Source organism: Schizosaccharomyces octosporus, assembly GCF_000150505.1.
Source record: "Schizosaccharomyces octosporus yFS286 unplaced genomic scaffold supercont6.2, whole genome shotgun sequence".
Taxonomy (NCBI): Eukaryota; Fungi; Ascomycota; class Schizosaccharomycetes; order Schizosaccharomycetales; family Schizosaccharomycetaceae; genus Schizosaccharomyces; species Schizosaccharomyces octosporus.
The window spans coordinates 780,026-802,608 of NW_013185620.1; the positions used below are offsets into that span (position 1 = coordinate 780,026).

The 22,583-nt window shown below is 38.0% G+C and overlaps 14 protein-coding genes and 1 non-coding gene across 15 annotated transcripts; 8 read left to right on the forward strand and 7 right to left on the reverse strand.

Annotated features, from left to right (window-relative positions):
* Positions 1 to 16: 16 nt before the first annotated feature.
* On the reverse strand, positions 17 to 2,102 carry SOCG_03985 (SAGA complex subunit Ada2). Its single transcript, XM_013163894.1, has 2 exons — positions 648 to 2,102; positions 17 to 594 (listed from the first exon to the last, which is right to left on the reverse strand). The coding sequence occupies exons 1-2, from the start codon at positions 1,578 to 1,580 to the stop codon at positions 226 to 228; spliced, it is 1,302 nt and encodes a 433-aa protein (XP_013019348.1). The 5' UTR covers positions 1,581 to 2,102; the 3' UTR covers positions 17 to 225.
* Positions 2,103 to 2,228: 126 nt separating this feature from the next.
* SOCG_03986 (40S ribosomal protein S17) lies at positions 2,229 to 2,820 on the forward strand. The gene is made up of 2 exons (XM_013163895.1): positions 2,229 to 2,258; positions 2,316 to 2,820. The coding sequence occupies exons 1-2, from the start codon at positions 2,256 to 2,258 to the stop codon at positions 2,715 to 2,717; spliced, it is 405 nt and encodes a 134-aa protein (XP_013019349.1). The 5' UTR covers positions 2,229 to 2,255; the 3' UTR covers positions 2,718 to 2,820.
* On the reverse strand, positions 2,792 to 4,305 carry SOCG_03987 (outer membrane ATPase Msp1). The gene has a single exon (XM_013163896.1). The coding sequence runs from the start codon at positions 4,031 to 4,033 to the stop codon at positions 2,969 to 2,971; it is 1,065 nt and encodes a 354-aa protein (XP_013019350.1). The 5' UTR covers positions 4,034 to 4,305; the 3' UTR covers positions 2,792 to 2,968.
* A 498-nt stretch (positions 4,306 to 4,803) lies between these two features.
* SOCG_03988 (THO complex subunit 7) lies at positions 4,804 to 5,543 on the reverse strand (the record flags this gene model as incomplete). The annotated part of the gene is made up of 4 exons (XM_013163897.1): positions 4,804 to 5,020; positions 5,073 to 5,223; positions 5,277 to 5,495; positions 5,537 to 5,543. 4 exons carry the CDS (start codon positions 5,541 to 5,543, stop codon positions 4,804 to 4,806), a joined length of 594 nt encoding a protein of 197 aa, XP_013019351.1.
* Positions 5,544 to 5,644: 101 nt separating this feature from the next.
* On the forward strand, positions 5,645 to 6,908 carry SOCG_03989 (CGI121 family protein). The gene is made up of 5 exons (XM_013163898.1): positions 5,645 to 5,849; positions 5,939 to 6,061; positions 6,116 to 6,199; positions 6,300 to 6,401; positions 6,447 to 6,908. The coding sequence occupies exons 1-5, from the start codon at positions 5,715 to 5,717 to the stop codon at positions 6,525 to 6,527; spliced, it is 525 nt and encodes a 174-aa protein (XP_013019352.1). The 5' UTR covers positions 5,645 to 5,714; the 3' UTR covers positions 6,528 to 6,908.
* Positions 6,909 to 7,324: 416 nt separating this feature from the next.
* Positions 7,325 to 7,726, forward strand: SOCG_03990 (Shk1 kinase binding protein 5; the record flags this gene model as incomplete). The annotated part of the gene is made up of 1 exon (XM_013163899.1): positions 7,325 to 7,726. One exon carries the CDS (start codon positions 7,325 to 7,327, stop codon positions 7,724 to 7,726), a length of 402 nt encoding a protein of 133 aa, XP_013019353.1.
* Positions 7,727 to 8,311: 585 nt separating this feature from the next.
* On the reverse strand, positions 8,312 to 9,038 carry SOCG_03991 (xrcc4 like factor; the record flags this gene model as incomplete). The annotated part of the gene is made up of 2 exons (XM_013163900.1): positions 8,312 to 8,767; positions 8,880 to 9,038. The coding sequence occupies 2 exons, from the start codon at positions 9,036 to 9,038 to the stop codon at positions 8,312 to 8,314; spliced, it is 615 nt and encodes a 204-aa protein (XP_013019354.1).
* A 383-nt stretch (positions 9,039 to 9,421) lies between these two features.
* On the reverse strand, positions 9,422 to 9,494 carry SOCG_16259. Its single transcript has one exon. It is a non-coding gene; the product is annotated as a tRNA-Arg (tRNA).
* Positions 9,495 to 10,237: 743 nt separating this feature from the next.
* On the forward strand, positions 10,238 to 11,644 carry SOCG_03992 (RNA endoribonuclease; the record flags this gene model as incomplete). Its single annotated transcript, XM_013163901.1, has 1 exon — positions 10,238 to 11,644. One exon carries the CDS (start codon positions 10,238 to 10,240, stop codon positions 11,642 to 11,644), a length of 1,407 nt encoding a protein of 468 aa, XP_013019355.1.
* Positions 11,645 to 11,669: 25 nt separating this feature from the next.
* Positions 11,670 to 12,053, reverse strand: SOCG_03993 (uncharacterized protein; the record flags this gene model as incomplete). Its single annotated transcript, XM_013163902.1, has 1 exon — positions 11,670 to 12,053. One exon carries the CDS (start codon positions 12,051 to 12,053, stop codon positions 11,670 to 11,672), a length of 384 nt encoding a protein of 127 aa, XP_013019356.1.
* Positions 12,054 to 12,383: 330 nt separating this feature from the next.
* On the forward strand, positions 12,384 to 13,725 carry SOCG_03994 (COPII-coated vesicle component Emp24). Its single transcript, XM_013163903.1, has 3 exons — positions 12,384 to 12,586; positions 12,638 to 12,834; positions 12,950 to 13,725. The coding sequence occupies exons 1-3, from the start codon at positions 12,391 to 12,393 to the stop codon at positions 13,256 to 13,258; spliced, it is 702 nt and encodes a 233-aa protein (XP_013019357.1). The 5' UTR covers positions 12,384 to 12,390; the 3' UTR covers positions 13,259 to 13,725.
* Positions 13,726 to 13,894: 169 nt separating this feature from the next.
* Positions 13,895 to 14,541, forward strand: SOCG_03995 (leydig cell tumor protein). The gene is made up of 3 exons (XM_013163904.1): positions 13,895 to 13,997; positions 14,199 to 14,254; positions 14,316 to 14,541. The coding sequence occupies exons 1-3, from the start codon at positions 13,907 to 13,909 to the stop codon at positions 14,448 to 14,450; spliced, it is 282 nt and encodes a 93-aa protein (XP_013019358.1). The 5' UTR covers positions 13,895 to 13,906; the 3' UTR covers positions 14,451 to 14,541.
* A 2-nt stretch (positions 14,542 to 14,543) lies between these two features.
* SOCG_03996 (uncharacterized protein) lies at positions 14,544 to 16,941 on the reverse strand. Its single transcript, XM_013163905.1, has 3 exons — positions 16,599 to 16,941; positions 16,258 to 16,531; positions 14,544 to 15,859 (listed from the first exon to the last, which is right to left on the reverse strand). The coding sequence occupies exons 2-3, from the start codon at positions 16,415 to 16,417 to the stop codon at positions 14,691 to 14,693; spliced, it is 1,329 nt and encodes a 442-aa protein (XP_013019359.1). The 5' UTR covers positions 16,418 to 16,531; positions 16,599 to 16,941; the 3' UTR covers positions 14,544 to 14,690.
* A 1,135-nt stretch (positions 16,942 to 18,076) lies between these two features.
* SOCG_03997 (triosephosphate isomerase) lies at positions 18,077 to 19,030 on the forward strand. Its single transcript, XM_013163906.1, has one exon. It carries the CDS (start codon positions 18,119 to 18,121, stop codon positions 18,872 to 18,874), a length of 756 nt encoding a protein of 251 aa, XP_013019360.1. The 5' UTR covers positions 18,077 to 18,118; the 3' UTR covers positions 18,875 to 19,030.
* Positions 19,031 to 19,442: 412 nt separating this feature from the next.
* Positions 19,443 to 22,514, forward strand: SOCG_03998 (DNA polymerase; the record flags this gene model as incomplete). The annotated part of the gene is made up of 1 exon (XM_013163907.1): positions 19,443 to 22,514. One exon carries the CDS (start codon positions 19,443 to 19,445, stop codon positions 22,512 to 22,514), a length of 3,072 nt encoding a protein of 1,023 aa, XP_013019361.1.
* Positions 22,515 to 22,583: the final 69 nt, after the last annotated feature.

Below are 22,583 nucleotides of genomic sequence, written 5' to 3' on the forward strand. Positions count from 1 at the left end.
TGAAATATGCGAGACAGGAGTATCATACATTTTGCTGAAGGACAGTAGGAAGAAGATAATTATGTATAAAATCTATATGCATTGCAAAGTAAACTATTTAACAGACAGTAAAAAAATGATAGAACTAAATATACAAGGGAGGTTTGCATCCAAAAGAAATTGACACTTTTCTGACCAAAAGAACGAAAGGAAAATTAAAACATTAAATAGGGGAATCTGTGCGAATTATGGAGTAATAATCCAATTTGACCTTTTAAAAAAGTCGTATATTTGTTCAACTTTTGAGTGATCAATGTGCTTCAATAGTTGAACAGCGTCGTCTTTGGAAAAAGGTTTATCAAGAAGAAGAGAGGCAGAAATTAAAGCGTATTTTAATGCCAAAAAAGGTTTTGGAAAAATTTGTAGCTGAAGACATAATGAATGCTCCTCATCGGAGAGAAGATGACGATCAGCAGAAGTAGGAAATGAAGGGACAGGAATAGGTTGTTTGACAAATTTTTGAATATCCCGAATCTGAAAAGGGATTGGCGGAGCAGAAGAATGTATGGGTTTATTTTGACGAAGTAAACCGCTAGTAGCTCTGCTAATCAGCATCTGTTAAGAAAAGTTAGTCATTTTGCGGATAATAAGAGTAAATTGAAGCTCACCTTCTGTGTTTTATCGCGTTGATAACGAGCACCTTGTTCAACACTAGTAAGTCCCATCTGTCTCCATTCCTGAAGCTCTTGAATGCGTTTTACAAGGGCAACTTGCTCAAAAAGCCCATGCAAAAATTTTCGATAATCTTCAGCTGAAAGCAGGCGAGCAAATGCTTTAGTTCTATTAAGTAAGAGACGCTCCTCTTTAGAGAGACGTTTTTCATTAGCTTGCAATCTTCGGTAGTCTAATAAATTATGGGTAAAGATGACTTGTTTCCGTATTGCACGACTTATTAAACGAGAATTATAAATATTCATCATCGTAAGCTTAATATAATCTTCCTGTTGTTTGGATTCTGATGCATCTTCTTCAAAGTTCATATCTTTGACAGAGACCTCGGCTTCGTTCATATACTCTTGATCAAATTCCAACCGGCCAGGCATATAGCCCTGGATTTCATGACATTGTGGTGTAGAGGCTAGCGGTTTTGGAGGAATCACAGGAGGGGGTTCGAATTTTTGCATGCGAGTCCGCTTTTGCTCAGCGAAGGCTATCCGGTCAATGGGTCCATCAAATTCGCTCTTAGAAAGAGGATAATTATTTGTTTCAATATATGTATTTATGTAATGATCTCTACAATCTTCTTTCGTACGTCCATTTCCAACATATTCGGCGATATCTGCCCAATTTCCCAAGCCCAGCGTCTCACACGCATCAATGAGCAGAAGTTCTTCATCTGCACCCCAGTCTTCTGTAAAAATAGGATAAGAATTTGTCTCTATAATACGATATGGATGGCTTGGTTGGTGCTCACCAAGGGAAGCTCCAGAAGTGTAGCAAGGAATACACAGATCAAAATCGGCACATTCCGCACACCTAATATGAATCATCCTCGTTATATCTTGTGCACATACATTGCAATGATATTTTTGAGGTGGCATCCTGCAGGGGAGCAAAAGTTTTCTGTTCCACTATGGTGGAGCAAAATCCCGTAGTTCGGTGGCAGGTTGGGTAGGAATGATGAAAACCAATTCGACTTCAGCAAACGAGAAACCTACCACAAAAGGTAAATAGATTCACTCGAAAATAACAGAATGTTTATTAAAAAATAACAATGGCGGAGGGCTGGGTTTTCACGGATTCAACAAATGGTAACACCACAAGGTGATTCTGTTTAAGCTTGGTCGATAGAAAAACAAGTGGCTAGTTCGTATCTGTCCTATTTTTTGCTTGCTTCATATTAAAGGAACAATATCTCGGGACTAGAAATCTTTCAATTTCTTAATCCCAACCTTTGTATCATGGCAAATAATGTTGCATAATCGTCTATTCACAAATGTAGTTCGCTTGACAATTACTCTTGTTTTAAATGAGTCTTTCTCAATAAATATTTAATAATAAATGAATAGTCTTACAAAAAGAAAAAGAACAACTAGCAGATATATTTTATTAACATCTTAAAATGATTTATTTCGCTACACTGTCTTACTATTCAGTAAAAAACGGCTTCTTTGCCCATCAGTAAAAACCCTAACCTATGGGTCATAGTACAGCAACAGCAGTCACGTACTACAAACACGAAATTTCACAGTAACGAATTCATCACAGGAACAGAAATGGTAAGGAACATAGTGTTTGATAACTTGAATTTGTCGGATGTGCTAACTATTGAATAGGGTCGTGTACGTACCAAAACTACGAAGAGAGCTTCTCGCGTAGTGATCGAGAAATACTATCCTCGTCTCACGTTGGATTTCCAAACCAACAAGAGAATTGTCGATGAGGTCGCTATTATTGCTTCCAAGCGTCTTCGCAACAAGATTGCTGGTTACACGACTCACCTTATGAGACGTATTCAACGTGGCCCTGTCCGCGGTATCTCCTTCAAGCTTCAAGAGGAGGAGCGTGAACGCAAGGACCAATACGTTCCTGAAGTCTCTGAGCTTGAGAAGGAGAAGATTAACGTTGACCAAGACACCAAGGACATGATCAAGGCTCTTGGCTACGACTCCATTCCCACTCTTGTCGTCAACCCCTCTGCTCGTCCTGAGCGTACCTTCCGCTACAACAAGCACTAGAGGATTTCGTAGATTTTACAAATCAAAATTTTCATTTTTGAATGTCATTGTGATTTTGCTCAATGCAGCAAGTTTGTATTTTTTTTTAGTATGTAAAATTGATATCCTACTGTACGAGAAGTAAAAAAAGCAAGCAGACTACCCAACATGGTGCGATTAACGCTTCCTGTAAATGTTTCTAAGTAGGCATATGCTTTGTTAAATCCGATAAAATTGTAACCTAATATGCACTTAATATTATGTTGTAGAGTCTATTCGACGTCTATAGATAATCCTTCTAAGGAATCCCGAGCGATAAAATCTTCTGCTCTTAAAGGACGCAGTCCACCATTGTCGATTTCTGCTTTTATTTTATCTAAATCATTTCCAAAAATCGCGAACAATTCCCGTCGTGGGACAGATAATGCGGAGCGGCAAGCTTCTTTGATATAAGAGCCCGATAAACCTGCTGTTGAAGCGACGACAGCATTCCAATCAAAGTTTTCATCCAATTTTACGTTTTTAAGATACAATTCCAAAATTTTTCTCCTTTGACTAGAGGTGGGTAATGGGATAGAGTAAACCTTTGGCATTCGACGACGAATTGCTTCGTCAATGTCTCCAGGACGATTTGTAGCTCCAAGTACTAGAACCCTAGATTCACCGGATAAGAGACCATCCCACATAGACATAAATTCCGCCTTAATTTGAGCCATAGCCTCATGATCGGTACGCTGTCGTTGTCTCAGAAAAGTATCAATCTCGTCAATGAAGATAATAGAGGGTTCTAACTTTCGAGCAAGAGAAAATAGTGCATCCACAAGCTTATTCGACTCCCCAAACCATTTATCCGTTAAAAGACCTACGCTAACATTGATGAATGTAGCATTGCTTTGCTTTGCCAAGGCTTTTGCCAACATGGTTTTACCGCAGCCCGGAGGTCCATACAAGAGGAGGCCCTTTGGGGATGACAGAAGGTCACTATGCGTATTAAAAACTTCTGGATATTTTAAAGGAAATAAAACGTCTTGAAACAAATGATTCACATGCTCGTCCATCCCAGCGATGTCGCCAAAAGCTACATTGATTTCGCTTGGCAAGACTAACTGAGATGCCACCATTTGTTCATACTCATCCAATTCAACCGTTTCAATTTCTCGAACATGTTCTTCTGCCCAGTCTTCCAATTTCTGGCGACTCTTTGAGACTGTATCTTGTTGTTTTTGACGGTAAGGATCCAAAGAAGAAAGCAGCTTACGAGCTGCATACCAGGAACAACCGAATGCCAAAGCATAAACGGTGATCTCCTTGATCGCGGTTTTTGTACCTGGGTGCATATGTTCTATTAGACGAGTTGAACCGTTCGTATACACTCAGTAGGATATTATAAACGTTAGCCGATGTATCAACAACCTTTTTTTTAAAAGAAACGATGCGTATATAGGAAAATAAATAACCTTATTCACTTGTTTCAGTTATGATTAATAATACTTTTCAATTGAAAAGAATAAACCGCCGTTGACAGCCTGTTCTCTTGGGTTCACAGATGCTAACCGACACCTTTTTGCTATGTTCGCTAACATTAAGTTAATTAAGATAGATGGAGTATCAGCTATGAAAAAGTAGAAGTAAATACAACAAAACTGAAGTGTAATTGTGCCATTAATTAACAGAAGAAAATGCAACTTTCTATTGTTTGCTTTCAGAATTCCATTTTACCTATCTTCTGTCTGAGTTCCATGAAAAGTTTCACGCAGTGATACTCTTGGCAGCGTAGACTTACAATCAATATAATCTTTGAAATGTAGAAGCTTAAGTTGGATTCATTATGTCTATTAGAAAAACGTGAACAATGAAGGATACATCCGTTCTTTCAGGAACACCGAAGTATTAATAGTTTTCTCAACGCCCCCATGGAGTTATGTTGAAAGAGACATGAGAAAACGAGCGATGTCAAGAATAGTAAAATTTTAGTTAATTCTAAAATAATTCTTTCTGGAACTTTTCCATCCATTTGGTTGCGAAACCAAAATAAAAAGAAAACAGCAAAAATAAAACACACATATATATATACACACCCAAATTAACAGAATAGCCAAGTAATAGTTTATTTATAGCCAGAGGATGATGGGGTTTCCCCTTCGCTGGCGATACCCTCTTCGGAATCGGAATCACCATTGTTGGATGGATGAAGAAGAGTTCGAAACTCATCAATACTTTGGACGATTTTTTCAAAATTCTCTTTTCTTTGATTCCACTGCTGCTCGTAATTTTTATTTTCCTCCTCAAGTTCTTGGATGGCACTTTCCAATTTTGCGATAGATCTGTTATTTCATGGTTAATTGACGTCGTTGGAAGGAAAGCGACAGTACATACTCTAATTGTTCACCTCTTGATCTTAATCCTCTTGCCATAATAGGTTTAGCAAGCTCATCATATTCTTGTTGCTTCTCCTGTTCCTGCTGGGCAAGGAGTAATTCTTGCTCAAGTCTGGAAATCTCTTTTTCCTCTTGCTCATAATCTTGCTCTAATAAACCAGTTAAAAATTGTCCAAAAAAAGTACCATATTGCTATGCTTACGAGTTTTTCTTAAGTTATTTTGATACAGGCTGACTTCTTTGCCATGGGTGTCCAATTGCATTTGTAAACGAAGCCAAAAGGCAGACATGGCTGCGAATTCGATTTCTAAAGTTTTCATGCTTGCTTCATCTGACTTTTCGTTTGTAAATCCCATGCAGCGACTGATCAAGCGCCGTAAAGGCCTTTCCTCCACGTTTAGACGCGAACGAATCGCAGCTTCTGCTCTAGTTAGACAACAATTTTCGTTTAATAGTCCTTACCTTCCATTTTATAAGAATATTAAGTAAATAAAATAAATAGAGACGTGTAAATGAAGAAATATATGGTAGTTTTGTTGATGGTGACTATTTTCGGTGAGGTACGAACTCCACCAAAGTGAATCTGGGAAAAACAAGGACATAGTCCAATTTGCGGTAGAAACACCTTCTGTATTTTAAAATGTATTTGCCATTATTTCAGCAAACACCTCTGAGTGTATTCGTGTTTGAAAACGTCGAGAATGCAGAGGAACTGCATCAAGAACTCATTGGACAAAATCCTGCTTACGATTATGCCTTTATTGACGCTTCTAGTGTACGTTTTGAAAATCGAAGTTAGAAATTGAATAGTAAAAACATTACTAATTTCGCTATTATACGGAAACTAACAGTTGGTAATTGCAGATTGTATCTGTAAAGCAAATTTATAGTGCTGCTATGCGTGCTCTGCAAGCTCAGTCGGACGGACAGATGAAATCAAAAACGCTGCACATGGAAGTAATTTTATCGCTCTGTCCTAAAACAGAGGTTTGTTCTTACACTTTCATGCTCCATTTACTTGACTAACAAAATACGCAATAGATATCAACAGCCCTAAGACAATTCGGAATGACCAAAAAGTCCAAAAATATTGTGGTTTTGGAAATCAATGGTGCTCCTTCAGAGGTACGGTAAAGGGCTTCATGTCTAGATAGATATGTTCTGATTGAGAGCCAATTCCAAGGCCGAAGATTTTTATTAGAAATTCTAACTTTATCCTTTTTAGGAAGAGGAACTTGCGCGTGTAGCAAAGATAGTTCAAGGCAAACAACTACCTTTTTGTGATGAGACTTTAAAAAAGCTAGCCGACATGAAGCTGGTAAAGAAGGTAAGGCAATATGTACTGTCGATAATTTATCTAATCAAACTTCAGTACTATAAACTGGATGCAGCCGCTATGCAAAACCCGACGGCTGCAATTCTATCCGCCATTGCTTTACGTGGCTACTCTTAGTTTCCTTTTTAAAGCTTATTATAAACATTATAATTTATGATACAGTTTACTTTATGCTTGAAGCATTGCTTCTTCTGTTTCGTTCATTTTATTTCGTTGGTTTTGTATTCATCGCTTCCGTCCCAATTATGCTTATTCGATGTTCATTTAAAACCAAGGTATAAGAATTAAAAGACAAATAGAAATAAATAATAACTACAGGGTACATAGACTGTCTATTTTTGGTTTGTTATATGGTTTTTAGTGTAAATCTGATTTATACAAGAACCGCTTCCAAATTTAAAAGTTCTTTTAAAATAGAATTTTTTTTATTATATATGTTATATCTACTGTTTACGCCCATAAGGCTTAGTATCGAACAACATAAATTTTCGCGCTCACAAACATTTCAACCACTACTAGTCACTCGTATATGTTTTCCAAAATTAGGATCTGTAGGTTTGTTGGTTCATTATTACAATCCAAACCCTTACTTCTCCATGAAATACCAAAGTGAAACTCTGTGATCCATTTTGCTTTGGTATACAGTGATTTGTCGCGCGCATGCTGAACACCATACAGAACCCGGGGTGAAGATCTTTTTCATTATTTATCCTCTGTTTTGGTAGTTTGCAAAAAACAAATAAGTTAAAAATAACTCGTCTTACGTTTGCTTCTTATAAATTCCATTTTGGGAATAAAGTGCTCAAGAAGTAAAACATAAGAGTTATTGCAATACGTGATACGTCTATTTCACTCGATTTTTTTTATCTTCATTGCAAAATATTAATTATATGTAATTTTTGTGATTCTATTCAATGACTGAAAGCAAAACTGAAGATCCTTACTCGGTAATTGCAAGAGACTACCTATATCCAGTTGATCATGAGTTATTTTATGGGTTCCACGCGCGAATCGTCGAGAAAGTAGAAGAAGACTATGAAGACGATGGAGATGCGAGTGTGTTTAGCACATTAAATAATGGTGAAGCTAATGACTACGGAGCCGAAGATTCCGATGATCCAAACACTATACAAGTTGTTTGTGATGCTGTTGCTCTATATGATTTTGAACCTTTGCATGAAAATGAACTGGGCGTCTCCGAGGGTCAGACGATATGCATCATATCAGAGGCTAGTCATGGCTGGCTAGTTGCATACGACGAATTCTCGGGAGGAAGTGGTCTTGTCCCGGAGTCCTACGTTAATTTAATCCGGTAAACCTTTCTTGTTATTTTTTGATGTTGTCCACGTTTTGATATCTGTATATTAGTTACCTAATGCGCTAATCTGGGTACTCTTTTTTGTTGTGTACCCTATTTCGATCTGCTTTTTGAAAACAAGCCGCTCTTTTTCTTCCAATTTAATGTCACTCGTTTGGTCTATATACGACATCTTGTCTTTTGGTTGTTATCAATGAAATTTATGGAATGTTTTTTTTTAAAGAAACCTCGATGAGCCTTTGTCTCAGCTACTCAATAACGATAAAATACCTAAAAAGCCTTTTGTTGCAACCTTCTAATAGCTTTACGTCTCCTAATCTCAAGGAGAAGGGTTAGAATGTACCGTGTATTACGGGAGTTCTTTTCCTGTAGAGTTACATTGGTTGCTAGAATAACCGTAAGTCATAGTACATATCAAGACTATAACTACCCTTGGTGTGTCTCCATTTGAGAACGGACATTTTAAAAAAGATGAATCATTGATGTTTAAACACGGTGTTATTATATGTTAAATTTCGTTGAGATAAAACTTTCATTGAAACCAAACGATCACACCCAAGTAAACAGAGTTTCTTAATAATTATTATCCAATAAAGTCATAATTTGTTCGTGAACGTTTAGGAGATATAAGGTCGACGAAAGCTGAACGTTTTTTTGGTGTTGAAGGGGTGGATTTTGCTGAGCGTTCTGCTGCAGCTCTGTCAATCCAGGACTGATCTTGAAGTTGTTGAGACCTGTCTTGGACAACTGATAATAAAGATCCGGCTGGAGCACGTACTTCGGAAGAAAGTAAGTGGAAAGTGAGAGGAAACCAAATTAGTTTGGACATTGCTTCTGCCGGCTGTAGTCGAAGAGTCCATTTCCAATCGAGCTGAATGTCTTTTGTTACTTTGATTTTACAGAATAAAGAAATGCACTCGTCAGATTTTGTTTCTTTTAAACTAACATGGCTTTCTGACGAGACGTTCAAAAGTGTTTCGCTGAGTAGTTCGATTAGTGTATCAAAAGTTTCGAAAGGGTCAATTGGACATCGTTGTTTCTTTTATTGTTAGTTACATATGTACAATGAAAGCAGCATTCGACTTGTAAGCCGTTTTTGAAGGAATTGTGCCACTTCTTTCTGCACTAGAAGGCAATGGCGAGCGACTTACCTCTGCTTGCTCAATGGTTTGATCCTTCGAATATGTACATCCCCATAGCCTTGTAAGATCAGTTATGGAAATTTTCATAACATGGAGTGAATCTTCCGGATCAAAATGAGCCTGAAGAAAATGATATTTATGACCACGCAATTGCGTCCAGTTAGACATATAAACTGGAATTAATTGGAAGTTGTTAAAAGAGATAGTGACGTGCACTTGAACAGTGCTATTCGATTCAAGATCTTTGGTAGTTGTTTTTAGTGTGCGCTATGGTTAAATCAATTTGTCTATGTCGTCTAATATCAATCAAATCCGAAAGAAACAGTTACTTTTGTATCAAGATTAAGGAATTCAATATCTGTATTTGACTTTGTGTTTTGCCGTAATATTCTTCATTCCAGGAATACCCTTAACACAATGTCGATGTATATGCCTACGGTAGGTCAAAAAAAATAAGATATGTAAAATAAGATATGTAAAGTAAAACTATCATCAATCCTAGCTACACACCAACAGAGCGACTTGCTTAAATGAAAGAAAAACTAAAATATTGATCCCGCCAGGAGTCGAACCTGGAATCTCCTGATCCGTAGTCAGGCGCCTTGACCATTGGGCCACGAGACCTTCTGCTGTTTTTCAGCTTCCCTTATTTAATTTGTATTAGGTTCTTTTTCTGAGCTCAATGCTTCGGGAAATTACATGTTACACAACATAAAGCTATACTTTAAAAAAAGACAATTTATAATTTTGCAACGAGACTTTCACCACTATTAATAGCCTTGCCGGTCTTTCAGTCAAGACACAGAAGGGCTAGCTCAAGTACACGACCTGAATGAAGAGGAAACTTTGCTGCTTGATTTAATATTAGTATATTTTAAATACTATTATATGAGAGAACGTTTAATAATATATACAAGGAACTAATTATGACATCGTTTGATGGAAACACCTTCAAGAGGGCCCAATCCGTTAATAGTTGTTTGTGTTGTATGTCTATTTTCTAATTACTTTTTTCTAAACATCTTTTTTCATAGTCTGTATTGATTGAGGCTCGTTTGGACTCGGCAGCACTCATTGTTGGTCGTTCTCTATTTACAAGCCTTTGAGTGGTAACTTGTTTGTCACGGGTTTGGAAGATTAGAAAATCACTAGTTTTCTCATTGCATCAAAGGATTTGGATCATCTTGTTTATTTCATAGTATTTTAATATTTGGGGACATCTCTCGAATAGACTGCGGTTCCTGGAACATATCATACATCTAATTATACTTTTTCGTTTCTTTGCTTGGAAGCTTTTCTGTTATCATACTCTGTACATATATATATATATCAGAAATCGCTTTTTGAATCTAGTTAAACGAACGACTATGGGAGTACCGACGCTTATGAGTCATATAGAGATCAATGATCCAATGGAAATCGATTCCATTATTGATTCTATAAATAAAGACCGTTCCGAAAACAAATATGCTTCATCTCGTGCCCCATCCTTGTCGCAAATCTTACCCAAGTTAGACTCGATATCTTTTACTTCTCCCAAAGCAAAAGAAATTTTAAGACCTCAGGGTTTATTCGTTGTTGATACAAATTTTCTGTTATCGCATCTCGTTCTATGCCAAAATCTTCTGGAAGTACTTTCCAAACAGTTTCCTCAAGTAGTGATCCTTCTTCCTTGGGTGGTGCTTCAAGAACTAGACGGGTTGAAATCAGATACCAAAGCAGCGTGCGGTTACTTGGCTAGACAAGCTCATGAATTTTTGTTACAGTGTTTTCGTGCCAGCCTTCCAAATCTGCGTGGTCAAAAGCTTCACGAACGATGCTCTGTAAACGAGTCAGGAGATAATGCAATATTGGATTGCTGTCTTTATTTTCAAAATGAGAAACTAATACCTGTCAATCTATTATCTGATGATAAAAATCTTTGCATTAAAGCAGCTGTACATCACGTTTCATCACAGAGTTATTCAAAATCCACACATCCAATCTCTTTGATTAGTGAGGCTTTTCCTTCAATAGATGTTTTAGATCAGTCCGCAAACTTCGAGCATCCACGAATGGAAATTGATACATCTGTCGCCCCTACCGCTCAACAGAAAAGTCTTTCGTTCACTGAAAGTATTCAACCCAATTTAGCTATCGACATGCCCATGGATGCTTCTCGTGACAAATCGACTTGGGGATCTCGTTATGCACATTTTTCGTCTGTCGAAAGCCATACCGAAAACACTCGTTCACGGTCCCCTTCTGAATACGTTCCCTATACTTATACATTACTAACTAAGGAACAAATCCTCCATGCCTCTCATCCCCGGGCTAGTAAATTGCTTGACCAAATTACAAAAGTTCTAGTGGAAGAAACAGCATTCCTATTGTCGATGAACTTGACGAAACTATGGGGTGATTATCGTTTGGCTATGAAAAAGCTACTGGTCTCTTCTAGTTTTCCACCAGAAACCATGCATGATGTTGCAAATGAATTGTATATTCATTGGTACACTTGCTTCGATGGATACGTGCCACCAGGTGAACGAAAATCTATAAAAGCCAAAGCAACTAAGTGGGATGAGTGGTCTATGTGGGCAGAAACTGGTTTAGGAAATGGGCCCAGATGCCAAGAAGAGTTTACAGAAAACATTATGTATTGGTCAAATCTGTGGTCCATCATGAGTCGCAAGGAAATTTTAGAGGATAAAGCTATCGAATACGTTGTCTTTAGGGAAGAGAATATAGAAAAATGGGTTCAGCGGTCCATGCGCCCAGCAATTTTATTATAAATCAGGGAATGAAATTAAGTATAACTTAAGCATTTGATTTTTTCCTTCGCTCTTCAATCATATTGTTTACAGCGCCCATTGTTTTGGTAAATCCTGATTGGATTTCCGGATCATTGGGAAATTCTCCTTGTAGAGTGATACTACAAAAAGCTTGAATTTGGTACCGTTTTGAAAGGATTCTCGACATCCTTCTTGAAAGATCGTCAATAGATCCAACTCCTACTAAATCAGTGGTAGCTATATCCTTCCCCATAGGTACGCCAAGCGTAAGATTTCCAGACGGACAAGATCCACTGTTGCTTGCCCAGACATAAATTGAGGATGAAGGAAGCATTTCCACAAGCTGAATCCACACGCGGGGAGCTCCTTGAATGCTTGTCTCAATAACAGTTTGACTTATTTCAAACATGAAGTTATAGCCTACTTGATTTTAGTTTTCTTCGTGAACTGAATCTTGTTATATTGCGGGATACGTATGAGATTCTTGGTAGGATACCAATTCCAAAATTGTGAACCGTCCTAAATTTACTAATGATCCCTTGTTTAGAATGAGAATAGTATACTTAAATTTTTGAATTTACGAATTGCTTCAGATATATTGTCTTTAAACCATGCTATAATGCATTCCCAGCAAGAAGTTGGTTTGGTAAAGAAATATTTTTAAGAATTCTTAACACACTTTGTTATATCATTTGGTGGAAAGTAAAGACAATATCGTTAAAATAGATACAGTAGAGCAGTCGGAAATGGTAGATGCCTTTGTTTACTTTTCAATTAAGTACCTGTTTCCTTCCACCAACAACGTTCGCTTCAAAGAAGACAAATCGTTGCTTGTTGCCGCGAGAAAAATGATGTCTTTAAGTATGATAAAGCTCGTTTTTTGGGCTTCTCTATTTTCTATTGTTTTTGGACACGGAATCCATTTACCACCCCATCAAACTGGTATGTTGGTATACTTCTTTGGTTTTTAGTTTTTCCTTGCTAAGTAGTCAGAATGCTTTTATGAAAACCTAAGAACAAATGATAAAATGTCGGTTACGTATCAAACCAACCTGGGCGGTGATCAGCTTGTTTCCTTAAGTGTCTATAATCCTCTTAATCAACTTATGCATCAAGAAGTCCCTAGTGCCATGTCACAGTATTCTTTCACTGTCAAAAACCCAGGAAAATATACATACTGCTTTAAAAACGTAAGTGTGGGAGAGCGAATTGCAAAGAAAAGATAATGTGATACGAGAAGTGGATACGTTCTTTCTGATTATCCTTAGAATGAGTACCGAGTTGAAACTAACTTATATTTTCAAGGATGCATTGGACAACGAGGCTAAGGAAGTTTTATTTAACGTTCATGGAGTTATTTATGTTTCTGATGAGGATCTAGAAGCAGACAATCCTTTGATCGGAAAAGTTCGCAATCTTCACGATACTATTTCTCATGTTAAGGATGAACAAGAATATTTCGTTGCTCGAGAACGCGTTCACCGTAACACGGCCGAAAGTACAAATGACCGCGTTAAATGGTGGAGTATTCTTCAAACTATTATTTTATTGTCCGTCTGTGTTTTTCAAATCATCTACTTGAAACGTCTCTTTGAAGTGAAGCGTGTAGTATGAGCTCCGATGTTTTCAAAAGGGCCAATGGTACTCTACTCTACGTGTTGTATCTAAGTATCAAGCGGAATTGTTTTTGAGAAGAATTATTTGCTCATTCTTAACGAAACGAATTGAACCATAAATTGAGTGATCTAAACTCCAAAGATAGATAGATGAAGAAAATGCTAAATCCGTCTCCTTCATCATGATTTTGTTAGACGTCGATATTTATGTTAATCATTCAAGCAAGTTATTCTTTCTTCTTCTAATTATGAAATCTATACTGCGATTAATACATATCTTTTCCTTTCAATCCAATTTACGATTGAACCACTATCTGAGCTTGCAAAGCTTTGCGTGATGATTCAAAATGATATTCATAGTTCAAATAGAAAAATGTCTTACGTTTTTTTTGTTTTACTTGCTTAATGATCTGAACACGTCTTTGAACACTTAAACCGACCATGAAACAATAGTTCTACATCATGACATTTATAAGGAATGAGAGTAAATTTCTTTACTACAAAGTGCTTTTTCCTATAGTTATTCATTATGTAGTTTCTAATGCCTTGTCTTTTGGAGGCAACTGATTTGTTACTTGGTGGCTGTTACTTGTAAGAAAGAAGGAGATGGGAAAACTTTTTGAATTTGAATTAAACCATTTTCAAAATGCCTCAAGGAGAATTAAAGAAGAAAGGCTCAAAGAATACTAAGAATGCTCATAAAATATCTAAACAAAAGAAGAATGTGAAGAAAGGAGGTAAGTATGCGTTAGGGTCAATGAATGGGGTTTGTTGGTAAAAGACTTTTGGCTGGTTATGTGAAGCCATTGTTTAATTCGTGAAGAATTGTTATTCTAAATACGGGAAGAGAGATGTTTATCATCAGATAGCACTTCTTTTTATTGCAAATTTTTGACCTGTTCAGACTGAATGGGATTTTTAAACTAACATTGTTTTAGCCCGTTATTTTGCTCCTAGAAAAGCCGCTGCAGTTAAGGATCATTTGGCTAATGAGGTAGGTTGCTGGTTATTATTTTGATTTTCTATAAACTGGGTTGTTTTAACATATTCTTTAGGGTATCACCAAGACTATTAACTCTCGAAACGAACGCATGGCTGCTGGACTTGCCAGTCAACAAATGGGCAAATTGACGATAACCAAAAGCATGGGAGACGAAGCTGTCAAAGAGTTGAAAGAACAGAAGCGTTAATGATTTGTCGAGCTATGATAACATAAAAGTTTTGGGATATGGTACTGGTATTTTAATAAACTATTTTTTTCATTTTGCTATTGTAAAAACACTTTATGAGAGGGAAAATATATATTGGTAAAAGCAACTATGTACATGATTCGTAATCTATAGAATGGGTACAACAAATAAAATGTTTCCTAATCCGTGAACTTTTACTAAATCTTAGAAACATAATAGACAAAATAATAATGTGAGTGCTTATAACTTTGACCTACGCCCTTTTGTTGAGCCAGGAGGTCGACCTCTTGGGTTTGGGTGAGATTGGTTAGTAGTACTTTGTTGGGCATTATTGATTGCTCGATCAAGAAGTTTCCATTCTTTTTGCCAGCTCTCCAGGAAACTTCGAGCTTTGAATAATTTATCTCGTTGGGCGGTGACTTCTTCACAATCCTTCTTCCTATTCAGAAAGTCAAGCAACTCTGTAAATTCTTCTTCTGAATCAGAAGATTCGTTAAGTTGCTCTTCATCCATCGCAGGTTCACTTTCCACTTGTTCTTCTTCAGTGCTATCGTTGGATGGAACATTTTGCAAATGCAATTCTTGAAGTATGGGGGATTTCGCTATTTGTGAGGGGACATCGTGTTTTGGAGATTTTGGCGATACATTCGTTGTTGTAATAAAAGCAATATTCTGTAATACATGCTGATCGGATTTATTGGGAGAAGGTGATTTTTTCGTAGGAAATGTATTAGTAGTATCCTGCTGATCCAAACGGTTTTCAAGAGGGGGTTTGGTATCTTCTTGTTGGATCTCAAGAGTAGGTTGTGGAAGAGACGGATATTCAGGACTCTGAGAGTGAAATCGTTCTAATGATTTTCTGATAGATATACTGAAAAGATCCGGTAAAATTAGCGCTCTTTGTGTATGAATAAATGCAGCCAAGAGTAAGGAATTCGACCAAATTTCGTACGCATTTCTGTAAGACGGATCATAATAAATTTGGCTTCCATATTGAATGCAAAGGTTAGCAATAGATTTACGGCTACATGTCAAGTTTGAAACCTGACAAAGCCAGTTTGGATCGACAGCTGATAGCGTCGCTCGGGTGCTGTTTACATCTAGGTCAGTTTCTAGAGAATCCAATAGTTGAACCACGACTTGATTCGAAAAGTTTTTTTCGTTCAATGGAAGAACCGTAGATTTTTGGTAATTGTTAAGACTAATGTAGCGACGGGAAGCAGGTCGTCCCTTATAAGCAGGCGTAATTGTCTCTATTGGAGTAAAGGATGATTCGGGTGTTAATTTACAAACATATCCTTCATTACTTGCAAAGCGTAAAGTTCGATATGGCCGAATCAATACGGGTCGAACATATGGTTTTCGGTTTGCGACTTCATGAACATTCAAAGGAAGAGCCTCATAAGGAACTAATAACTTGGTTAGTCAAAACAATTTGTTAGGAAAAAAAAAAAAAAAAAGTCGTCGAGCACTGGTTAAGCATGAAAAAGAGAAAAAATTGGTAAAATTGTAGATAATATTGAATGGAAAGACAGTTTGGTTTTGCGAAATCCAGGTTCCTCGTAAGTTAAGTCGTTCAAGCATGTTTGAATTGCGGGCAATCGATGAAGAAGAAGGAAAAACAAAAAAAAAAGATAAAACTAAATAAAAAAGTAGCTTTTACTAAAAGAAACAAACAAGGAAAAAGCGATTCAATCCGTCTAAACAAAGGGAGGTTTTAACATGCTTAATTTGTTGGCGTAGAATGGTAAGGAGAAGTGCACAAAAATGTACAAAGTTTGCAGTTCTGAACGTAGATTGAACTTACCTAACGTAATTAAGCAGCGAAAAGGTCCGCCTTGGCCGTCGTGGTCGAAAGGATTGCGAACATAGGAATCCAGCAGATTTGCATCTAGAGGATGGAAAGCATTTTGCAAAAAAGAGAAAAATTCTTCAATATCTGGCTTTTTATGTTGAGCATCCACCATTCCCTAAATTCTCAAGAAGCCTCCAAACATGGAGCATAAAATGGTATAGTTTTAGTGTTTATATTCAGTTGTCAATGAGTATGATTCCTAAATTTTCACAGTTTCCACGGCTGTCTATGTCAATTGTTACTAACAACTCTTTTACAAGAAAAAAGAATTATGAAAAATTCAAAACACGTACCTTTTTGGCATAGACTGCTGAGATTTGGTAATATAGGTGGTTTGGAAGGGCTTGAGCTACGCACATACATGAGCACCGTAAATAGAGACTTTTGAAGGTTACAACAAACGAGCCATGAGACTCTTGTGTATATTTATTTTTAAAGTCATAAATTGCAAAAATTCAATGAAGCAATTCAAGTCTGTTTAACCAGAAGCGTTTCGAGATTCCTTTGAAGAGAGCCAATTCTTGTAAAGGGGTCCATGCGTGAACACAAACTAAAAACAAGATGAAACCCGTTTGTAAAAAACTTTTTCTTATTTTTTAACTTTATCTTACGTTTTCGTGTCTTGTCATGCTACGCTGTTTTGAACAATGTCTTTTATTCTTCCTAATACCTCTATATATGATATCACTGTAAAACAGATTTCACTAAAGAAATCAGAATTTCTCGAATAGAGAGCCATAGATGGACCCCTCGGTGCATATTTTATTACCCAAAAAAAAGTAGCAAGAGTGATTTTGGCAAAGAACACCAGTGATATTACAATGATTTTGACATTGACAAAGTGGTTTCAAAAATCACATTATCAGAGTATTCCAATTTCCCTTCCTACCTCCATTTATTTATAAACACTCTTTCTACAATCCTTCCTAATCACCAACCTGTCTCAAACGTCGTTTCCTAATGTACTGAGTCGAGTTTTCTGTTTGTTTACAGTCTGTTGCTTCTTTCCTGGGGTTGTTACTCCACTGAAGTTTGCTTCGCTACGTTACTGTGCAAGAACGAAAGTGAACGCAAAACACCGCATCGTCACATCTTTGCGACGTCATTGTGGGACAAGTGGATCTCACAGCGGGTTCTCTAGAACTTTCTCTTGATCCGCACCTCTTCATCAGGGTACAATTTGTTTATCCGCATATCTAAAGTAACAAAGTCATCGCGGAAAAATCCGAGGCGAAATCGCTGGAAACAATTACCGAAACGTCTCTATTTACATTTTGAAGACGCTAATATTTGTTTGGCATTTTTTCTTAAGATTCATGTGTTGACATCGATCTACAGATGCTTGTACAAAGTATACAAACACCATCCTTTAGTTTGTGTGTAATCCAAAGCCACACATCACTCTTTAGGAAGCTCTAGCCACTGGACGAACTTTTTCGTAATGTCGCATTTCTTGGTTTTGCGTCGGACCTTGTCGGTTTTTTGAGTATATCAAAAAGAGGATGGAGATTATAATAGAATTGAAATAAAAGCTAAATGCAATGCATTTTGGAATTTAAAAATGCTGTCTGTAGATCCCTCGGGTATGCCTAGTGCACCTAAAGTCATCAGGGGAAAAACGTCAGGGTGATTCGGAGAAAGCAACGATAGGTAAAAACGCAATAGAGTGGACCTCTTCCGAAGAAGACTGTCGAATGAGCGGAGCACTCCTCAAAGCATTTCGTTAATATGTGACTGTCTAAAGAAATTATATATAATCATTGGGGCCATTGGCAAAAGTGTATCCTACTAAACAATAAACAGAACGGTAAAGATGTTTGCTCCTCGTACATTTTTCGTCGGTGGTAACTTCAAGATGAACGGCTCTCAGGAGTCTATGAAGCAAATCGTTGGTGCTTTGAACGAAAACAAGCTCAACGTCGACAAGGTTGAAACTGTTATCTTCCCTCAAAACTTGTACTTGATCCCTACCCGTGAACACGTTCGCAAGGATATTGGTGTCGGTGCCCAAAACGTTCACGACAAGAAGAACGGTGCCTACACTGGTGAGAACAGTGCCCAATCTTTGATTGACGCTGGTATCAACTACACTTTGACTGGTCACTCCGAGCGTCGTACCATCTTCCACGAGAGTGACGAGCTCGTTGCCGACAAGACCCAATTCGCCATTGAACAAGGTCTCACCGTCGTCGCCTGTATCGGTGAAACCTTGGCTGAGCGTGAAGCCAATGACACCATCAAGGTTGTCGTTCGTCAATTGAACGCTTTGGCTGACAAGGTCAAGTCCTGGTCTAAGGTCGTCGTCGCTTACGAACCCGTTTGGGCCATCGGTACCGGTAAGACCGCTACTCCTGCCCAAGCTCAAGAAGTTCACGCTGAGATCCGTAAGTGGGCTGCTGAGAGACTCGGTGCTCAAGCTGCTGAAGGCTTGCGTATCATCTATGGTGGTTCCGTTAACGGCGGTAACTGCAAGGAATTCCTCCAATTCAAGGATGTCGATGGCTTCTTGGTTGGTGGTGCTTCCCTCAAGCCCGAATTCCACAACATCGTCAACGTCCACAGTCTCTAAATTGAACGAATTCGTTAGTACAGTTGTTTAATTAATGGTTGAGTAAATTTATATTTTGTTGCCTTCTCTATGGCTTTTTTTAACCTAGCAGTAATTTGATTCAATTGTAGCAATCCATTCACATGTTTTTTCACTCATAGCTAGCACATCTCTGGCACCCTGCACGAAGTAAAATAAGCACCTAAAGCATGAATTTCCGTCTTATGTTTTATAGATACGTCTCCATGGATTTGTTTACTTCTGAAGTTTCTTCCAATGCCTTATACGATTTACTACAACCGACCGTTCGCGCAATCCATACCTACTACGAACCTATCGTCTATTTAAGTTGTAAAAAGCAGAAAAAAGTACTTGGTCCTTGATAGCTTTTCAATTATTCTTTATTATTTTCAAAATTCCTTCCATCAAAGTTCTTCCTATTGTCGGCCGTCGTATGCCACGGTCTGTTTACTGAGTCCAACATTTACAACAAGCTGCAAAGAATAGCTTTTTGTTTTCAGTGAACTGTCCGTTTGTGTCTATCTGCTAAAATAGATGTCTTTACGCTTCCTTTAATAAGATTTTGTACATGCCTGGATACGCAGTCCGTAGACTCGGCTCGCAATGGCTTCGTGTCTCTCAGATTGAGCCATTACTGTGCCGTAGTTTCTGCTCCACCAGTCGCTCATATGCGACGCACAAGTTAACGGATGATGCTGCATTAAGAATTAACCCGGTAGGAATTCAGTACTTATCGCCAGCTTTGCAATCGCAAATATTTCCGGGAAAAGCCCGTAGGCCATCCGATTTATATGTAGAACTTGCAAAGCTTCATCTCCAAAAGCATGACCTAACAGGTAGGGAAACAACAAAATTGCCGTCGTATAATTTTCGTCTTCCTGCTTTACAAGGAAAAAGCTTAACTGAACACTTTGAAAACATCGGCCGCGAATGCGCAGAACCTCACCTCACGAATGCAAATTCATTTGCTCAAATCTCTTTACCTCCTATTCCAAAAAAATGGCTCCACCACTCCGGTTGGACTAGGTATGGTTCAGATGGTACTGTAGAACAAGTGCCTTATCCCAAAGAAGCCATGCTCGTTTTTGACGTTGAGGTTCTATATAAAGTATCAGATTTTGCTGTTTTAGCCGTTGCTGCGTCTCCCGACGCTTGGTATTGTTGGTTATCGCCGTGGCTGTTGGGAAAAACAGAGCAGGATCGAAATCTTATTCCTCTAAGACCAGAAGGACACCTTATCGTCGGTCATCACGTCAGTTTTGATCGCCAGAGAATTTTGCAAGAATACAGTCTAAAGCGATCCAATAATGCTTTTATCGATACCATGTCGTTACACGTTGCTACCAATGGAATGTGTTCACGGCAAAAACCCACTTGGTTTAAGGCTAAGAAAGCCTTTAGGCAAACCATTGGTAAAGAATCTAATGGATCCGACGATGACTCTTCTCAAGCTGAGTTTGATTATGAAAACTTCATTGAGCAAGAACCTTGGCTGCGACACGTCTCTGTCAACTCACTCAAAGATGTAGCAAAGTTCCATTGCAACATTGATATGAGTAAAGCGACACGTGATCTATTTTCTGAACTGGATAAAGGGGTAATTTTACAGAATCTGGACGAGGCTATATCTTACTGCGCATCTGATGTTCATGCTACTCATGAAGTTTATAAAAGAATTCTTCCTCAATTTCTTGAAGTTTGTCCACATCCAACGACTTTTGCAGCTATGCTTCTCATGAGCACAAGTTTTTTACCGGTGAATAATTCTTGGAAACGTTATATCAATAACGCTGAAAAATGCTACAAAAGCATGTCTAATGTAGTTGTAGAAAAGCTTTCTTATTATGCTGAGAAAACGAAGGACTTCTTAGGTGATGAGATTGCTATTTCTGGAGATCCATGGCTACGTCAATTAGATTGGAGTCCCTGCAAGTTGTATCGCAAGCCAGCTAAATCAGATGTTGCACCCCCTGTCGTCCCAAAATGGTATAAGTTAATATACGAAAAGAACTCACAAAAAGCCGTTGCATCTGACAAGTCCCGACTCGCACCTATCCTCTTGCGTTTGCAATGGGAAGGACACCCTTTGGTATGGTCAAATGTCCATGGTTGGGTTTTTGAAGTAGAAAAAAATTCCCAAAAAGAAATTGATGACCTTCTACGTCGTAAGTTTTTTCACTGCAACTGTGATCCGCAAAAGGACCCAAATCTAAATGCAGAAAGTTATGCATATTTTAAAGTTCCTCATAAGGATGGTCCTGATGCGAGGTGTGGATCACCTTTATCCAAGACATACCAAAGTTATTTTGAAGATGGGATTCTCACTTCGAAATTCGAAGTAGCGAAAAATGCCCTAGAAATGAGTACTTCCTGCTCTTATTGGCGTAGCGCTCGTGACCGTATTCAATCTCAGATGGTAGTTTGGGAAAAAGATGTTAATTTTGGACTTGCATCTCAACCTGACGGTTTCGGAATGATTCTTCCAAGAATTATTCCCATGGGCACTGTGACTAGACGTGCTGTAGAGAACACTTGGTTAACTGCTTCTAACGCAAAAAGAAATAGACTGGGTTCAGAGCTTAAGGCCATGGTCCGTGCTCCCGAAGGATATACATTCGTAGGTGCAGATGTTGATTCAGAAGAACTTTGGATCGTTGCAGTTATTGGTGATTCTCAATTTAGTCTTCATGGTGCCACCGCTCTTAGTTGGATGACTTTGGAAGGTAAAAAATCCGATGGTACAGATTTGCACTCAAAAACAGCTGCAATTCTTGGAGTAAGCCGAGATGCTGCAAAAGTTTTTAATTATGGTCGCCTATATGGCGCCGGATTGAAACATACAGCTTTACTTTTAAAGCAATTTAACTCTTCATTAGACGATACTCAAGCGGCTAATTTAGCTAAAGCGTTATACAAATCTACTAAAGGGGTTCGCTCCGAAGTTAGTAAAAGGCTGCTTTCTATGGGAATTCCAGCGCACCATTTTTGGTCAAAAGGAAGTGAAAGTTTTGTATTTAACAAACTGGAATCAATGGCTCAAATGACTTTTCCGAGAACTCCTGTTCTAAATGCAGGAATTACTCAAGCCTTAAGCACTAATAACCTCAGTAAAAGCTCTTTTATGACATCCAGAGTAAATTGGGCAATTCAGTCATCAGCTGTAGATTATCTGCATTTGCTTGTTGTTTCTATGGAGCATTTAATTCGCAAGTATGGTTTAGAGGCTCGATTGTCTTTAACAGTTCATGATGAAGTTCGCTACTTCTCGACTAATAAAGATAGGTTCCGTGTTGCGCTTGCCTTACAGGTCGCCAATTTATGGACTAGATCCTTTTTTTGTCATCGGTTGGGATTTGATGAATTGCCTCAGTCTGTGGCATTCTTCTCTTCTGTCGATATTGATCACGTTTTACGGAAGGATGTTAAAATGGATTGCGTAACACCTTCAAATCCAACACCTATACCGCTTGGTGAAGAATATAACATAGATGCCTTACTTCGTCAATTGACAGAAAACGATCAATATTTGGAGCCATTCGAGAATTTATCAATTCATGCTATTCCGGAAGTTGAAGCTACTGTAAATAAGGAAGAGGATTCGAAAGCTTTGGCATATTTAAAAGCTCAAGCATTTCATTAATACTTTGGTTTTCAGGAAAAAGGAAATGATTTATGAAATTATCATGAAAATTCATTATTTTAAATTTTA

Coding starts and splice junctions, on each gene's coding strand:
- SOCG_03987 (XM_013163896.1), bottom strand. CDS start 4,033: ATGCACCCAGGTACAAAAACCGCGATCAAGGAGATCACCGTTTATGCT.
- SOCG_03994 (XM_013163903.1), top strand. CDS start 12,391: ATGGTAGATGCCTTTGTTTACTTTTCAATTAAGTACCTGTTTCCTTCC. Junction 12,587..12,637: donor TTTACCACCCCATCAAACTG/GTATGTTGGTAT, acceptor CTAAGTAGTCAG/AATGCTTTTATGAAAACCTA. Junction 12,835..12,949: donor ATACATACTGCTTTAAAAAC/GTAAGTGTGGGA, acceptor TATATTTTCAAG/GATGCATTGGACAACGAGGC.
- SOCG_03989 (XM_013163898.1), top strand. CDS start 5,715: ATGTATTTGCCATTATTTCAGCAAACACCTCTGAGTGTATTCGTGTTT. Junction 5,850..5,938: donor CCTTTATTGACGCTTCTAGT/GTACGTTTTGAA, acceptor TGGTAATTGCAG/ATTGTATCTGTAAAGCAAAT. Junction 6,200..6,299: donor TCAATGGTGCTCCTTCAGAG/GTACGGTAAAGG, acceptor TATCCTTTTTAG/GAAGAGGAACTTGCGCGTGT.
- SOCG_03996 (XM_013163905.1), bottom strand. CDS start 16,417: ATGGTGGATGCTCAACATAAAAAGCCAGATATTGAAGAATTTTTCTCT. Junction 15,860..16,257: donor TCGCTGCTTAATTACGTTAG/GTAAGTTCAATC, acceptor CCAAGTTATTAG/TTCCTTATGAGGCTCTTCCT.
- SOCG_03985 (XM_013163894.1), bottom strand. CDS start 1,580: ATGCCACCTCAAAAATATCATTGCAATGTATGTGCACAAGATATAACG. Junction 595..647: donor AACGCGATAAAACACAGAAG/GTGAGCTTCAAT, acceptor TTTTCTTAACAG/ATGCTGATTAGCAGAGCTAC.
- SOCG_03997 (XM_013163906.1), top strand. CDS start 18,119: ATGTTTGCTCCTCGTACATTTTTCGTCGGTGGTAACTTCAAGATGAAC.
- SOCG_03995 (XM_013163904.1), top strand. CDS start 13,907: ATGCCTCAAGGAGAATTAAAGAAGAAAGGCTCAAAGAATACTAAGAAT. Junction 13,998..14,198: donor GAAGAATGTGAAGAAAGGAG/GTAAGTATGCGT, acceptor ACATTGTTTTAG/CCCGTTATTTTGCTCCTAGA. Junction 14,255..14,315: donor AGGATCATTTGGCTAATGAG/GTAGGTTGCTGG, acceptor CATATTCTTTAG/GGTATCACCAAGACTATTAA.